At 30.6% G+C, this 18,605-nt stretch overlaps 1 protein-coding gene across 1 annotated transcript; it reads right to left on the bottom strand.

Annotated features, from left to right (window-relative positions):
• Positions 1 to 1,821: 1,821 nt before the first annotated feature.
• LOC122593827 (rho GTPase-activating protein 5-like) lies at positions 1,822 to 6,235 on the bottom strand. Its single transcript, XM_043766278.1, has 5 exons — positions 5,628 to 6,235; positions 3,090 to 3,210; positions 2,857 to 2,976; positions 2,552 to 2,782; positions 1,822 to 2,457 (listed from the first exon to the last, which is right to left on the bottom strand). The coding sequence occupies exons 1-5, from the start codon at positions 6,038 to 6,040 to the stop codon at positions 2,038 to 2,040; spliced, it is 1,305 nt and encodes a 434-aa protein (XP_043622213.1). The 5' UTR covers positions 6,041 to 6,235; the 3' UTR covers positions 1,822 to 2,037.
• Positions 6,236 to 18,605: the final 12,370 nt, after the last annotated feature.

Here is an 18,605-nt window from a genome sequence, read left to right as displayed (position 1 = left end):
TTTATTTTCCGGCCTATGTATCATGTTATCATTTCATCATGTATATTTAATTTGTTTATTTTTCTCCCATTAATGCTTGTAATTAATAATGGTATTTGGTTCGACTAATTATGCTTGATGTGGTCTTAATTTTAAGGGTTAAATATTTTAACAAAAGATACATATCATTAAAATCTGTACTGTATATGTCTGAAAAGAAAATCAAGATTAAATCAATATGCAAAATGAGGAAAAATAATAAACCGTATGCATCATAATTAAATTGATTTGACTTAATTAGTCTAAATTATTTATGAAGTTTTAAACATACATTAGTCATCACATGTTTGGCTGATATATATATGTACTTCGACTATGCGCGTACGTAGCGTACAACATAAAATCCAACTTTTGGATACTCGATTGTGTGAATGATTAAAGCTAATAGAAGGGTACCCACGCGCGCGATACAACGGTGATGGCGGTGACGGGTGATGGTGACGTGCAATGTAACGTCAGTACGGTGGCAGAGGTGACAGTGGTGATGGCGATGTAATGACGACGATTGTGTCACTTCTATAGGAAACGAAAGATGAAGTCAACTTGTTTTGGTGGTGCCACAGTTCATTCTATAATTTTTTGTGGCAACGCAAGATACGGTGACGCGTCCCTCCCAATGGTGTCACAGCGTGACATATGGATGACACCCCTGTGACACCCCGTTGGGAGAGGTCTAATATATGAATATGAATTAGATATATACAGATAAAAATATAGATATATTATCTATATACTAAAAAGCAGCTTGTTTAATTTATGTATCTATACTTCTATATCTATATTTATATAATAAAGAAAATAGTCTCTTGTTGAAAGTTAGATGAGGAAAAATGACTAAAATGCCCTTAATGAATATATAACACTATCAAGTCTTTTTTTTTTAAAAAATCTACATTAACCCTTTACATCAATTACTTTTACATCAATTATCATACATCACTCGACGCCGCCATTACCACCAACAGTCGTCCCCCACCACCACACCATCACCGCCACAAAAACCGCCTCATTGTGCGGGCAACGTTCTAGTATCACAAATATTGATTGGTGTATAAAATTGGATGTTTTAAAATGGGTGCAAAATTGTTTGGATTTTTTTGTGTAGAATTTATTTGGGTGTGACTATTTTTAGGTAAACTAAAATCAGATATAGCATTTTATAGCAATAGGTAAATCTTAGATTGACGTGTATATCATAGTTATACTCAGTTTAATACTAGTCTAAATATTTTCATTAAACATTGTATTTCCTGAGAATCACAGTGGATCCGAGCTATGCGTAATACTTTAGAATTTTTAGTGATATTATTATTAATTTTTATTTTAAGGCTCGTATACGGATTAACGGATACACTCATAAATTGGGGAGGGCTATGTTTAAATTTTTTGGACTGGGCTGAAGAGTACTTACGAAAATTGGGCCTGTTGGGGAAGGCCTGGCACACCCACTCCCACCCCCTTATCTCCGCTTCTGCCGACGCACATATTACTAAGTTTATAAGTCGCATGTGATTTTCTATTTTATTTTGCACATCTACGTGTTCTACATACATGACATGAATCATGTGTTGCATCCTTTTAAGCTGCTTCTCGAGTTATCAGTTCACAATACTAGCTTCCATTTCTCACCCGACGATTGATCAAAATGATACCTGAAAGAAAGCTCCTTAATTATTTATAGACTTTAAGCTAACAATCATTGTTGCATATAATCGAAGAGTATATATATGAAAATGAAATTCAAGGACACTTGTTTTGGACAAAAATAGTTTGGGCTGAGGCTGGATCTAGAAACTTATCTGGTTATATAATCATTAGCCACAATGTACAGTTAGTACAAACAACATATTATAGCCTTCAAATCAACTCTCACAAACTACATTATTAATCAAACCAAACCTTATACCTTGAACTACAAATGTTGTTATAGTAAGCACTCGCTACGCTAATCTCACATAACAAAATTAATAAGCAATGTAATAAAGCCATACCAACGCTTCAAATTGTATTTACAATGGTACTTCGATTATTCTTTTTAACGCTCTTACTCAGCTGAAACACAGGGTGTCTGCATAATCTCCTCACCCCTTTTCTCAGACTTAATCTTTCCAATAACCCCTCAGCCACAACCTCCTCGTCGTCTCCATGTTTTAATTCATAATTAGCCAGTGAAGACTTGCCAGATATATATTCACATCCAACAACCGATCCAGTTTTTCTTGGAAAACTCCAAAATTTCTCATCTTTTTCACTTCCGGATTTGTTTAACGAAACGGGGTGCTCTAGTAAGAAGTTGTCTTCACATGAAGAAATCACTTGATACGCTGTTTCTCTTTCACGTAGAGTCTTTAAGACAAGTGTTTTGAGAAAGTTCATGACTTGAACTGCATGAATCAATGCAGTCAAAGGATCCGCCATCTGCGTTTACACAACACAAATAATACCATATGAATCCAGTATCAATAGTCAACACTAGATTTGACTTTTGGAAAACTGATAGTAGTTTATGTACCTGAGTCATGTTGGGAGCAAATACCATAGCAATGTTGCGAGCATTCATTTTGTTTTGTGGTTCATATTCGACAACATCTGCCATCAAATTGATTGCCCAATCCAGAAGTGCAGCCTCGGTTTGAGGAAGTGATTTTACAAGACGACTACACTCTTCTTCTGTGTTGCAATGCATTACTTGCTCTGGTGTCAACGAATCAAGAACGCCTGTTGGAAGCTCTCTAAACCATGCCTGCACCTCCAAACACAAATGATGAATACTACGTAGATAAATTAAAATTATATCTAACGAAAATGACTGAGTACCTTAATCAAACCAGCCAAACAATGAACATCAATTCCATTGGGGACAAGGCCTCTGTTAAGTTGCTTCCTAATATCCTCTTCTTGACTGTTCTCTCCATTTATTCGAAATATCCCTTCTGCCTTCATCCAATAAACGTGTAACAACAAATTACTAACATGAAGTCTGGAAAAAAAATTCAGAACTAATGATTCAGAAACCACTACAAGCTATTTAAGTAGTAAGCATGCATTACTTGAAGTCCGTCTCCTGCATATAAACGCTTTTGCATCATTAAAAGTATAGTCGGCACACTATTCCCTCTATCGTCATATGAACAATGCATTGACTCCGCAGATACTCCAAACACGCGTATACTGTTTGAAAAGGCGTTGATTCAATTATTAAAATTACACCAAATAAACGAATAATGTCTCACTAGCTAAGAAAGTCTTTTACATAATCATAATAACGATAATGATAATAACAATAATTTATGTAAAAGAAACAAGAATCATTTCCAAACAGCAAAAGTCTGTTCTTTTCTTCCTTTGCAAGTACTAAAAAGGGATCTAAAAAGCCAACTGGACATATATCCAACAAGGCAACAACACAACAACAATTAATCCTATTATTAATATTAATATAGTTTTTAAGGCCGCAAATTTACTTTATTCCTATACTACCCTAAAATAATCTTTAAAACATCCATGGGAGGAAATAAACACTAAAACTTCTCTTTGGAAACAAAAGTCTCTGCTACCAAACAAGGAGCTAGTGGTAAGGAAAACACTTGATGAACTTAAGGTCTCAAGTTCGATCCCCGCTTGGCACAAGAAATAATTCCTTTAGAGTACCCGTTACCAATGAAGTTTGCCTAGGCCCATATGTGAAGTTTAAATATGCGGGTTTGATCCTTCAAGGTGCCCAAATCATGTGGGGATTAGGATGGAGGTATTGTACCGGCATCATATGACTTATACGGGGTGAGTCGATGGGTATCTAATTGTGGTACCGGGGCTAGGGTTCCCCTCATTACCCTAACAAAAGTCTCTACCAAATGAGCTAATTCTGCATTGACATCTTATGTAACAGGACATATAATTGCATTATAGTTTCCCTTCTCATCCAACCAAACGATGACTTTTTTATTACTTAAACTAACCAAGAACTTCATCTTTCAATTGTGGCAATATTTGGAGGCAATTTTTCAAAATTTTGGGTCGAGCGACTCAATAAAGGTTGTTGATCAGATAACTTTTGAACATTATGCAACCAAATAACTCGTAAAATCCAAAAATATTGTTTACGTGGCAAACACATACGCGAAGTAGTGGCCTATACAATCAACGATATATTGTCGAGACTCGAGTCACTACAAATCATATTACATTTATTCACACTTTTAAAGTGAGTGTGAACAAATTAAAAATTTTGTCACGCTTTTTAGTGTGTAGAAATATATTGAATTAAAAGTGTGTGGAAATTTCTCCACACTAAAAAGTGTAGAAATAAAAGTTCACCCTTTTTAGTGTGAACTTTCGTAATTATTTTGTCACACTCCATTTGTCCACGGTAACTAAAAAAGTTACCGTGAATAAATGAGGTCTGACAAAATAACTATGAAAGTTCACACTAAAAAGTGTGAACTTTTATTTATACACACTTTTTAGTGTGGAGAAATTTCCATACACTTTTAATTCAATATATTTCTACACACTAAAAAGCGTGACAAAATTTTTAAATTGTTCACACTCACCTAAAAGTGTGAACAAATGCAATATTGTTTGTAGTGAGTAGTCAATTTGAAAACCTTTGAGTTATTTGGTTGTTTGATACCCAGAAAGTTATACCAGTTTATAGTTTAACTACACTCGGAGCCACAAATTTAGTACAAATTAGAATAATTATAAGTACCTCTTAGGAGTATTTGGTTGTATAAATCACAAAGAATTTAGAGCAATGTTAAATTTACAAATAGAAACAATAAACTTTAAAACCCCCAAAACCCAAAATTTACTACATGGGTCTTAATTGTTGCATTTGTACATATTCTAAATTTACACATTTTTTACAAAAAAAAAATTATTATATAAAATTTAATTCTTTTTTTTTTCTTCTTTTGAACATTAAAAACAAAATTTTATTGATATGGATTCTAGCGAGAAGCTAGTGTTCAGAGAAACTTACAAAAGACAATATAAAAATTAATTCTTTTAAAACCTGCCCAAAAAACAATAGTTAGAAGTATTTAATAAACTCAAAATTGCCTTGAATATACTATATAAGATCATACTAAAATTGGAAAATTTCAACTTGATTGTTTCGTGCGTATTTAATGTGTTCATATATTTACTACCTTATGACACAAGACAAAAATAAAAGAAAAATGTCAACTACAGTCTTATTGTTAATGTATATATTAAAAAAAATGTATATCTATATCAAAAGTTTACCACTTAAATTTTATGATAAAACTATTAAAAGAAAGTCTTGCTACGTTTACCATCAAATTTAAAAGGTAGACTTTTGATATATACAAAGAGCTCGGTTGCATTTTCCTGAAAAAACTGTTCATTTCATATTTTTGGGGAAAATGAGTTGTACCCTTTTAAATAGAAATAAAAATCAACTAAAAAGGCAAGTACTACAACACCTAATTACATACCTGAATTAAAAACAGCATCTAATTCCTTTCTGATCATCCAACGAAACAATATATATATATATATATATATATATATATATTTCCTTATATTTAATAAAAAAATAAACAAAATGATCGAAAATGTACCTGGCACTAGGAGGATTCCGGGGGACATCCGGCTGAAGCTCAGCCGGCAGACCAAGAAAACCATCGAAACGATCAAATGTAACATGAGAAACATGTTGGACATCAGTGGGACATCCAATATCCAAGGATGACGTGGACGAGGAAACATCATCGGAGTCATCGACAGTGCAAGTGACAATTGACTTACGAAGTGTGGTTAAGAAGAGGGCTAAAATGGTAAAATTAGTTGAAGTAGTAGTTTCTGCCGCAGGTTGATGGTTTGGGCTTATAAATGGGGTGGTTATCGGGTTGTTGTGGAAATACGAATAGTCTTGATAAAATGAGTCAACGTCGTCATCTGGTTGAAAGAAGGTGGCGGTGGTGGGTGGTGGTGGAGCTCCGCCGTTAGATTTGGATCTAAAGAGCATTGTCATCTACAGTATATGTTATAATGATGATAATTACAAAGTCAGTAATCATATATCCATATATATTTGTATCTATTTATAGTATAACTCATTAAACAAATGTAATGAAGAATATTGAGAATGATTTCTTTTGAATAAGAAAATAAAATGAAGAAGAGGAAGAATATTGGTGGCCGGTGAAATGAATGAACAAATGTTTAATGGAGAATGGGAGGTGGTGTGTGTGTGTTATAGATATGGTGATATGGAAGGAAAGTGACAACCAGATTAACTTTCTTTCTCAATATGGCATTTTATCCATCTTTCACCACTTCGCATATATTGCAATGCTTAAGAGGTAGACCATAGTTTGACAATTAAAAACCTCTTTTATTTGTAAGTTTTGATAATCGTATCATAATTTTTAATTTCTCTATTATTATTATGCAATATATACTTGTAATGGGTGTTATATCCGTTGTACAGTGTTTTAAATTAATTAAAATTTGTGATACAATTATGGACTCCCTTTATTTATACCTAAATTAAACTAGATTTAATTAAGAATTCCAGATCATTAGGTGTATTGAATTGCTAATTTTGCCAATGATAACTAGTCTAACGGGTCAAAGACACTCTCAGGTTTTACCCAAGGTCTTAAGTTAGATTCTTAGGAATGACAAGTTTTTGGAGTTTTCATCCGAATACTTGTAACGGCCTATAGTCAACATCTTGTTGTCTAGCGTACGTGCAAGGTTTCACCATTATACGATGAGGTTTTCCTGATGTCGTATCATGACTGAATATTCGGGAGAAAAAAAATTGCTAATTTGTTACTATGGATTAAAATTTAAATTTAAAATAATAAATATATGAAAAGTAACATTTTCTTATTCATCTATTTTTCACTTTAAATCGGTTTTTATCTATTTTAAACACACCTAAAAACATCATTTCCAATAACTTCTTTTTTTCATCTCTTCCTTCACACACGCATAACAAAAAAAATATCGATACACTGCATACATAAAGCTAGTCTTAATGGTTGTCGAAGGGGGCATCAAGCACAGGAAAAGCTTATTGTGAGCGTCGAAGAAGACAGCTATGGTTGTCGAAAGTCAAATGACATCACACGCTATATTAGTGACAAATCTAGATTTTATAGTCATATTAGTTGTGCAAAACTTAAATTCTAGAAAATTCATGGCATTTTGATTTCCAGTGGATATTCCTACTCACAAGAGTGTGCTTGATAGGAAGAATTAAAAGGGTTGACAAATAGAAATTATTTCATTACTGTTATATATAAATATACAGTAAAACCTCTATAAATTAATAATGTTGGGACCGAGGTTTTTTATAAATTTATCAAGATATTACTATATCGATAAATTAATAAATTATTAATTTAAAGATGTCCATGTATGACTTTCAAAAATTCCTTTTTTAACTTTCATTTTCAATTTATGTTCACACATTAAATTAAATGAACTTGTCAAATGCATTGTTTTAAGTTAAAGATAGATAGTTCAATGTACATGATTCTAGATTTTTCATTATAATATGCCAAAAGATAAATTTTAAAATCACAGAAACTATGGCTTATAAACTAAAAGGTGTAAGGAAATCAACCATGACCAATCAACAAAGAAAATTATTATGCAAGTATAAGAGAGATCATCAAGGGTGTACTCAACAAGATTTGGTGTAATGGGGTGACAAAACTTTCGATCAGAAAGTTAGTCAAACTACAATATCAAAAACTCTTAAGAGATTATCGGCTACAACACTTCACAACTTTTTGTTACAATACAAGAAGACAATGCCTCAACTCTTAAATATAATGTGAAAATTTAAAGATGAACTCAATATAGATTCCAAGTTCAAAAAAAAAACAATTTATAGATTCATTTTTGCTAGACAATGTTAGAATTTATAAATATTTAAGTAATTATTAAATTATAGTTTTATTGAGACTAATATATTTACATTGGGGTTTCAAAAAAATTATTATCTTATTATTTTATTGATTGAGATCTAATTTTGTACTGGTCCTAAGTTGGAACTAGACAAATTATTAGTTTTATCAAAGTTATTATTTAATCGAGTATTAAATTATAGAGGTTCTACTGTATATATTATGTGTATTTAGCTATTTACTATTATACCTTTATATTAGTCTATATAAGGCCTTAACCCTAACCATTATAACATACATACATAGGTCCTGATTTCTCCCTTCTTTATTTATTGTGCCTCCATTTATATTGTCTTCTTCTATATCTTTATCATCTTTTATCACTATCATCTTATATCATACTAATTGTCATGGAAATATCTCAGCCTTTAACCGCTTTATATACCCCCCCCCCCCCCCTAATATTGTAATTAGGAAACAACTCCAATTTAATTTACACTTAAGTTTTTCTCTTTTAATTAATAAGCATATATTTAACTTTTAACGAACGTTTATTAATCATTTCGTGAACATATTAATTAATATATTACATTAACATATTAACTAATTGTATTTGTGTCAATACGTGTGATCCTGTAGCCTTAAATATTTTTCGGACATGGGTTTATTTAATGTGACCATATTCCAACACATATGACTCTTTTGACTCGAATGTTATGCAATTTGCTTCTATACACATATCATTTTTTGCTTCTATACACATATCATGATATCAAAGAATCCATCAAAATATAGGAAACAAATGGGGTAGACCCGTGAATGGCAAGAGGGAAGGGGACAATACGGAAGCCCATTGTTTGGAGGTTGGAACTCACATACAAATATAGGATGTACTTCCCTCCAAAATTTGTTTGCCGTTTTGCAAAATCAAAATATTTTATCTTTACTTTTATTTATCTATTTCTAAAGGCATTTATAACTATAAATTTCTAATGGTTTTTGGTTTTTCCTTTTCCACATTAATGAAACAAACAAATGTGCTTAGGTTATTTTTTTTTTCTTTTTAACTAATGACAAGTATTTATACACATTTATATCAGTTGGATACATACCCTTAATTTACTCGGTTATTGTGTTGTACTTTAATAGACATATACAATTACGAAAAAAGTTTATTTGTCCACACTCAGATATAATAAATGTAAAAAAGTTCATTAATTTAAACGCATATGAAAACATGGAGTTTTTAACTAAAATAGTGTATTTATAAAAATTATTTACCAAAATGGTATGTTTTCAAAAATATTTACCAAATTAGTGTTTTTCATTTTATTTCATCTTTCAGCCAAAACCAAAACTGCTGATAAAGATTTCACATTCATCTTCCATTCTTTTTATCTTCCATTCTTTTTCTTTTTATCACTTACACACTTTTTGGGAAACCACTCAATCATCATATACACTAGATTCCATTCATCCTTATCATCCATAAACACCATCTACCATCATCCATAAAGATCATCACCCACGAGTCGCCGTCCACCACCGCCACCTGATCGCAACCATCAAGAGCCGCTGCATTTTTCTGGCCACATCCAAGTTCCAACTGTCATCGCTATCAAACTTTTGCTTTGTTCTTATTATTATTTGTTCTTGGATATATAGATATAGAGGAAAAATATATAGATTGAAACAGATCCATTTTGATGTTATTCTTGTATTATTTGCTCATGAGTTGTTGAATATCTAGTTATATGTCAACCTTTTGCTTTATTCTTGATATTATTAAAAGATAATAATGGTGGTATAAGATTGCTTGAAACATCCCATGAGCTGTGATGACCAGATCCTAATTAAGCAAAGGAAAGCTGTTTTCCTATTTTGTATTGATTTTATGAATTTCATAATTTTTTTTATTGTCTTGTATTGATGAATGTAAAATATCTTTGATGATACATATATATGAAACATTTGAAACTAGGTGTGATGAACTGATGGATTGGTGATATATATCAGGTATATAACTTTATGGTTGTATGTTACAAAATCAAAATCATGATGAGTGATGGGAGAATTATTATATATGTTTCATGTTTGTAATAGCATTCTGGACGATTCATGGTAGTTTGATCGAGTTTTGGCTACAAATAATGAGTTGGGTGTATTGAGGTAGGTGAATTATAAAGAAAAAAAAATGAAAAAAAAATCTAAAGACATAAATATACTATTTTGGTAAATAGTTCTAAAACTACACCATTTTAGTAAATAAGTTTTTTAAATACACTACTTTGACTAAAAACTCTGAAAACATGTAAAAAAAAGTTTACATTTAAAAATGTGAATAAATTTTAAAAATTACAGGTATAATTTTTTTCACACTTATAAATGCATAAACAACATGTCAACACTTAAAAGTGTGAAAAATTGTTGAACATTTTCACATTGTAGGAGTTAATTTGTAAGACCTATTTTCTTCGCACATAATTTTACACGCTTAGAAGTGTAAACTCTTTTTTTTCCACACACAGAGTATATATAAGTGTGTAGATATTGTGATTTTCTATTTTTTTTTTCACATTTTTAGAATGTAAAATTTTTTTACATACTTTTTAAATTTGATTAAATTAACAAATTTTTTACAATTCCTAAAAGTATGAAAAAGTAAGTATGATCAAATTCTATATTTTTTGTAAGACACAGTTTTGTTCTAAATATATTTCATGGTAAATATCAACAATATATACGGAGTACTAATATTAATTAGGTAACTTTCATCAAAGGTGAGAAAATTTTGATGTATTATTAAAATACATCAACATGGGAGGCCTAGAGGGAGGACAACCAAGACATGACAAAAAATGTAAAAATTTTCTATATATATTATATGTAAAGGTTTTATGTAAAACAAAACAACTAATTTGCTATAAAGAATGCTAGGCGAGTTTCTCGAATCATTGGTTAACTAATACTATATCTTTTTGTTATTGCTATAACGTCTCAATTATTTAAAATTTTTTTGCTTATATAATAGGATTCCTAAGATTTAGGGCATTTTTTTTCTCGTCTCGATTTGGACACTTAAATTTTTAGGGTCACCACTGTACATCAATATAAAAAGAAAATCATATTTCGAGTTAAATCAATATTAACAGTTGCTAGTACTACAAAGACAATACCTAATCAATTAGTTTTTTCTTTGTTTGTTTGTTTATTAAAAAGTGAAGATGAAGAAGTATCCATTTCTATTACTGTATTTATCTGTTTTTTGGGTTTGTCGCTTCGTCATGGATGATTTTATAATTTCTTTATTCTACCACCACGTAGAACCAAATGATAAAGTCTGTTTTTAAACCCATTAACTAACTACTCCAATATTATAACACTCTGGCTTCACTATTTTATTGAGACGTTAGTTGACGAAATAAGTAAAATAAAATAAATAAATGATTTGTGTGTGCAAACTGCAAAATATCCGAGAGGTTGATTACCTCTGCGGAATTATTCCCAATTAATTAGCACCTACACCTCTTAGATTTTCTATAAACCTACAATTTTTTTATTTATAGATTTAAAAACACAATACTCGTATTAATCAACCAAAAAAACATATATATAAATCAACCAAACAATTAATATGGCTTTTGAACCCATTCCCGCATAAACGTTAATTCTTAGTAGAAATTTTGTAAAATTAGGTATTGGATGTTTATGAGCAATGCTATAGTGACAAACTAATTACAAATATATTTATACAAACTCATGTGTGACCAATAACATGAAAAGAAAGAATGGTGAAAGAATAAATGATTTTGCATGTGATTGGTCCACTTAATTAGCCAAATCAATTTTTAGATGTTTGTTTGTAATTGGTTTGTGTATTTAGCATTTCTCGATATTTATTACTTGATACAAAATTTGTAAAAATGAATGTAATACCCATCAACAAATGAACTAAATTGCGCACTTATAATGAATTACGCTTATTTATCAAGTACTATTAAATTTAGCAGTGAAGATATTTATATGTCAATTTCAAGTAGCATGGTTAGATTAAGTGGTTAACATCCTCACCCATGCATGCAAAGGCCGGATCGAGGTCTTTTTCTATCTTTTAAAAAGATACCGGAAACAACCTTTCTACCTAGGTAGAAGTAATGTTGTCTACATCTCAACCTTTCTTATGCACCGTCGAGGTATCGAGACCCAAAACTGTTGAATGACGATATCATTTTATATTTTTGTCAATTTCTTGATCTTTAATTGTTCAAAAACTAATTAAGATATCAGGTCATACATCTATATTTATACTATATTATAAAGCAGATTTTCTTTAAATTTTCGACATTGAACTTAAATTTTCAATATTAATTTTATATACCTTCCCAAAATGTTCCTCATACCTATTCTATATCTACCTAAAATAACCATAATACCCTTTCTCTCTTCTCAAATCTCAACCAATAATTTTTTTTCTCTCATCCATAAATCATTTTATTCTTCTAATTCATTCAAAATATTTTATCTCAAAAACCGTAAATCGATAAATTATAAAAATTATATGGGTGTTCTTAAAATTTCACGTTCTTTCATTAGAGTGGTCATTCGATATATTTTCGACGAATTTTTAAATCTGAGGGCGGAGTCCGTACGTCTAAGGGTGGAGTCCGTCAGGTAAATCACTCCATCACCACCACCGCCGCCATTACATCACCACCCCGCCATCACTTCCATCACTGCCGTAACGCGCGAGTACCGTTCTCGTTGTATTATAAAGCAACTTTACTTTTGATTTTCAACATTAAACTTAAAATCTCAACAATGTACACATTCTAATGCATGATATACCGTACATTATGGCCACATTACGTCAATAACTTCCGCTACTCACAGGCGCCACCGCCACCAATCTCCGCTGCCGCCACCACTGACGCCCATCGCCGTCGTCACTGCCGCCGCCATTGCATCACCAACCGTCGCCATCTTTATCACTGCTGCAATGCGCAGGTAATTTTCTCACGTTTTATATAACAAGAATAAAGAGAGAGAGATACCATGATCACATTTGACACGCTCTTAGTGTTGTGACATATTAAAGTGTTGAAATTGTCTTGATCGTTGGATTAAAACATGAGAAGAAAGACCCGGATTGGTTCTATGTTCACTATGACAGTATGACCTATGCTATCGTAATATGATAAATTATATTCATGTTTACTTGAGTTATAGGTAAAGTCAATAAAACTATAAAAGGTTAATCATGAGTGATTGATGACTCAGAACCTTTTTTTTGGAATTTCTTTTTTCTTAGAATAGGATGACATGACAGATCGAATGACACAAAACCTAATCTAGGTTATTTTGCAACATAATCCTAATCTACTATATTGGTTTTATGATGAGAGTTTGCTTATTTTGATAGATCTGCTTCGATATATTAAATACGTGAGCATATTTATTTTTGGGTAATAAAGCAACGAAGGAGCTAGATTACGATGTTTGCGATAATAGAGAAAGGTCACATGGTGATAGATGTACGTGGTCCTCTCAATGCAACCAAACAATCTCAAACTGCCGTCCTTATTTCCTAAGTTGGCTGCTTATCCATCTCTTCTTTTTTGTAGGATCAACGTATGTCTCTACGTTTAAACCCGGTGTGTCCTACGAAGGCAAACACAAGACATAGTGTGACCACTTTTGGTTGAGGAATAGATAATAATAACATAACAATTCAATGTTAAATAATAATAATAATGATTAAATATGAACAACGTATAAAAATTATAAAACCTTTTTGGTAGTCGATCGAATGTTTTTTTTTTTTTTTTGCGGTAGTTTTTTTTTTAGTTGAAAATACGTAAGGGTTTTTTTCTAGGTTATATATATATATAATAAATTTTGGAAGACTTTTAAGGATAAAAAGTTTTTTTTTATTTATAATAAAGGTTTGCCATTTATTAAATAAATATTAGTAAAAAAATAGATGATTAATAAAGAGGGAGAATTTGGCTCAAAGAGGGAGATTTTAGGGGTGTCAAGTATACCTCAACCTTCTCTTTTAGTTATATTATATTATATCTATTAATAAACTAAAACATGATTGAAATATTATTAAAACAACACGTGACAAAATCCTTGATCGACACGTGTTATTTTAATTTATTTATTTTATTAAATTAGAATTCAATTTCTTATTAAACTTAAAATTAAACTTTAACTTTTGGCTTATTAATAAAAAAAACATTATAACCTTATTTGATTAATCTTTTTTTTCATTAATAAATTGTCTATTTCCCTTTTTCAATTTCTTCAACTCTTATTACTTATACTGTATTACTTATAATAAATTGTTAACATGAAAACTTAAAAGATTTGAGTTTATGATCCAAAATCACAACACTATTTGCCGTCATCCACTATACTTGAAAAATTCTGATATTGACGTGATTCTAAAAAATTAAGGTAAATTCACAACTCTAACTAAAAATATGTTATATTTATCATTACTGTTTATTATAATTTATCTTCGATCATCGATTTATTTTAACCACAATTTATTTCATATTCATGAAGCATGTATGAGGCATAATCAAATTTCTTTATGATACAATCCATATAGCTATCGTACATCGTACGGGTATTAGGACTCGTCAACAAATAAGTTTTCGGTTATCATCTCATGATGAACATATATTTATTATTTATTATTGTAAATATACGTGGATTTTGTATGAATGTTTGTATAGTTGCGTTTTAAAAATACTCTCTCTATATAGATATATATATGGGAAAAACGAATATAAGGTTGTTCGACATCTAAACTTAGGTGTGTAACCCTTCACATATTAATTTTTAATATTTGTTGAATTTTAAATAAATCACATGGTCCCCATGAATTTTATGGATTAAAAAAAGAATATGTGAGTGTTTCACACCTAAGCTTAGGTATCCTTATATTCTCATCCCCTATATATATATATATGTTTGTATATAGATATATAGAGTTTCTTTATTTTGAAAACAATTTTTTTTTTGTAAGAACCATGAGACTCTTAAATTATTTATTTTTCACATGTTTTTTTTGTTCATTCACATGTGAAATGATATAAAAATGTATGTTGTAAAATAAACTTTTTGAAGTAACCTTCAAAGTAGCCTTTTGTGAACTTGTGAATGAATTTGTTCATGTTTTCTGTTCGCATATGACAAACGGTTATATATAAGGTTTTGAAAAAAAATTTCTTCTGCAACATATATTTTTATAACGTTTCACATGTGAATAAACAAAAAAAACATGTGATCCAATATAAAATTTAGGATTTCTCACGGTTCTTACAAAAAGATAGGCTCTCAAAATAAGGGTTGGGGAAGGGAATATGAGGTTGTTAGACACCTAAGTTGGGTGAAAAATCCATCACATACCTTTTTTTAAACTACAAAAATCATGGGGTACAAAAATTTATTCAAAATATTAAAATATTGGTATATGAGGGGTTTTTCACTATGGTTGGATGCCTAACAGCCCATGCTCACTTTTCTTATATATATAGGGGTTAGGTATTGTAAAGCAAGTATTAAGGTAAAACAAATAATACAAGATCTTGACCCTTAGATCATGGTTAAATTGATGCACGGAGATTCACGAAGCAATTGATGTACGAAAGATTTTCATGATGCACGGTGATTATCAATGAATAAAAACCTATTGTTTTTATTTGTTTTACTTTAATAGTTGTTTTATTTTACCTAATATATATATATATATATATATATATATATATAGAGGGACAATCAAATAAGAACAGTTTTAAAATAAGAACGGTGAGAACACTTAAAAAACATCATTTTGATGCATTAAAAATCCATAAAACTAATATAGTGCATAACTAATTATCATTATTTAAGTGTATAACAACACATTGGCGTGTCAAAATCAAGAAAATTATGTTTTTTGTTTTGTGCATCCATCTTGGATGCATATTCTTCAAAATGATGCATCCACCAAAAAATGTGATTTTTTCAATTTTGACGGATCAATGTGTTGTTAAACACTTAAATAATAGTGGATAACTAATTATCATTTTGATAAATATGCATCAAAGATGGATGCACAAAAAAAAACGTGATTTTTTCGATTTTGACGGATCAATATGTTGTTAAACACTTAAATAATGATAATTAGTTATGCACTATGTTAGTTTTATGGACTTTTAATGCATCAAAATGATGTTTTTAAGTGTTTTTACCGTTCTTATTTAAATGTTCTCACCGAAGTGTTACTATATATATATAACTTTAAATATATATATCTATACTACTTATTAAAGAAAATACCCCCATGTTGAAAGTTACATGAGGGAAAATGTCTAAAATTCCCTTCCATGTAATATTTTCATCTACCACCCTTAAGATATGTGATATTTTTACTTAGCACTAAAATATTTTTACTTACACTACCCCTTAACATTAATGATTAAGTTATACTATCAATCCTTTATTTTTTAAAATATCCCCATTAATAATTTACATCAATCGACGTCTCATCTACCACAAATAGTCGCATCTACCACCACATCGTTGACGCCACGACTACCGCCTCATTGCGCGGGTAACGTGCTAGTAACTTTAAATAAAAATTGTCTATTAAAACATACCATGTATTGATCAACGATCATATCATTAAATTAAACAAAGTTCTAAACTCTGACAGATCGATACTTTTATGTCTTTTTCTTTCTTGGGGGTTAGTAACTGAGAGTAAATATATACCACTAAAAAAAGATGACATGTTACCCATATCAGTTTTGTGATAATATTATAAGGTAAGCATATGTTTTATTCTTTAATGGTGTGGGATTTGAACTTCATACCAACTCTATGTCGTTTAGTCCTTCCTTTTTCATTAACTTAATTAACGTCTTGGGTTAGAATTAGAAAAATTAAGTCTTGATACATGTTACTAATTTGGTATGTTTAAACACATGCTTGTCGTCGTTGTCCATTCGAGTTAAGCCAATTGGTACGTACGTTTAGTCATTCAAGCGTTTCGTATGAAACCTGACAATCATATTAGTTAGTAGTTAAAAAATAAATACATAAAGTAAATTCATTTTTCCCTTTCATCATATGCTAATAACAGTTTAATTTCAATAAATCTACCAAACTAGCTAAAAGGTGTATGGCGTGTTATCATCATTAGTTAAAAGGTGTGGTTTTGCTATTTTCAATGCGATTGAGTACCTTTGAAGCTACTCTTAAATAGCCTATTGCTTTCCCAAATTGGTAGATCGCATCTAATGATTAATTAATTAAACAATTAATTGCACTCATGACAAATAGCAAGACGGGTTGATCAACATGGGTTTCGCATACACATAACTGGTATCCAATGGGGATCGATGCTAATATCAAAACCCAGTTTGATTAATTATGCGATTCTTTGGGTTAATCACTCACTTGCAACCCTTAACAATTAATTTATTTGATTTTAAACATTTTCTTCAAAACACGAGTTTGGCATACATTTTTATTTTTAACTCTAAAATATCATATTTAGTTGAAGATGAAAAGTAAATATCATATTTAAAGATGCATGTATACAAAAGCACTACGAACAACAACCTAGTTAGCTAACCTGGGTGACCCCTTTTTACCCAAAACCTAGTTAGCTATTAAAACAAGTAATTAAAATTCAAGATCTCATGCCTAATTTATATGGATTAGGATCAACTTAAGTTTAGTTTGAAGATGATAGGTTACGTTAGATTTATTGTGAGACAAGGTTTCTTTTTTTTCTTTTTTATTTGATTGATTAATTTCATTATTGCTCTCAAAACTGAGAATCCTGATCCAAACCATATACAGCATGAGTTTTGCGTTTGATTGCAACTTGCAATCGATAACTACAGGGCCCACTGAATGTAAGAACATTAAGCTGCTAAAGAAAGAAAATGTTAGCCCAATTAACAGTCTTAAGAATAAGACCAACTGGATTGAATACGAATTACGAGCCCAGTTGACACTTAAGTAAAAGTCCAAGTAACCCACAACTGGTACTGAAAGTGTGCAGTTAGATTGATTGATTTCTAGCGAACAGTCTAACACGTTGCTAAAATACCAAGTATTTGACATTAATGAAAGTAAACACTTAGGTAAGTTGGCAATATTGATATTATCCAATTTAATTAATGGGTAATGATCAATACTTACTAAGTTATTAGCCTACAAATCCTCCTAATTAATAGGATTGTGACATGTGGAAAATCAGGGGGTGAGATTTGAAAAAAAATTAGTGATTTACATGTGTTAACAAGTGGATATATTAAGAGGATTTTTAGGAGAATTGGTTAGAAGGATCTATCATTTTCCTTAATTAATATAGCATATCACTGGACATATAGTTTCATAAAGCAACGACTATTGTTTTTCATTTTTCCTTTCTTTTTACATTTTGTGTTAATATTATATTAAATATGGTGAAATCTTCCCTGCAGTCAACTATAAGCTCAGTAGCTGCAGCAGTGACAAACTTGTAATATTATGTCATTCTATATTCAAAATTACTGTACTCTCTGATAAGCGTTCATTTTGTGATAAAAACCCCTAGTGAAAGACTTCATTTCAATGCCTAAATGAGTTAATATTCCGGAACTCTTGGTACTTAATGAAATGTGTGTT

Source organism: Erigeron canadensis, chromosome 3 (assembly GCF_010389155.1).
Source record: "Erigeron canadensis isolate Cc75 chromosome 3, C_canadensis_v1, whole genome shotgun sequence".
NCBI lineage: Eukaryota > Viridiplantae > Streptophyta > Magnoliopsida > Asterales > Asteraceae > Erigeron > Erigeron canadensis.
Note: the sequence above shows the minus strand (reverse complement) of the source record. Positions and strands in the feature narration are given on the sequence as shown.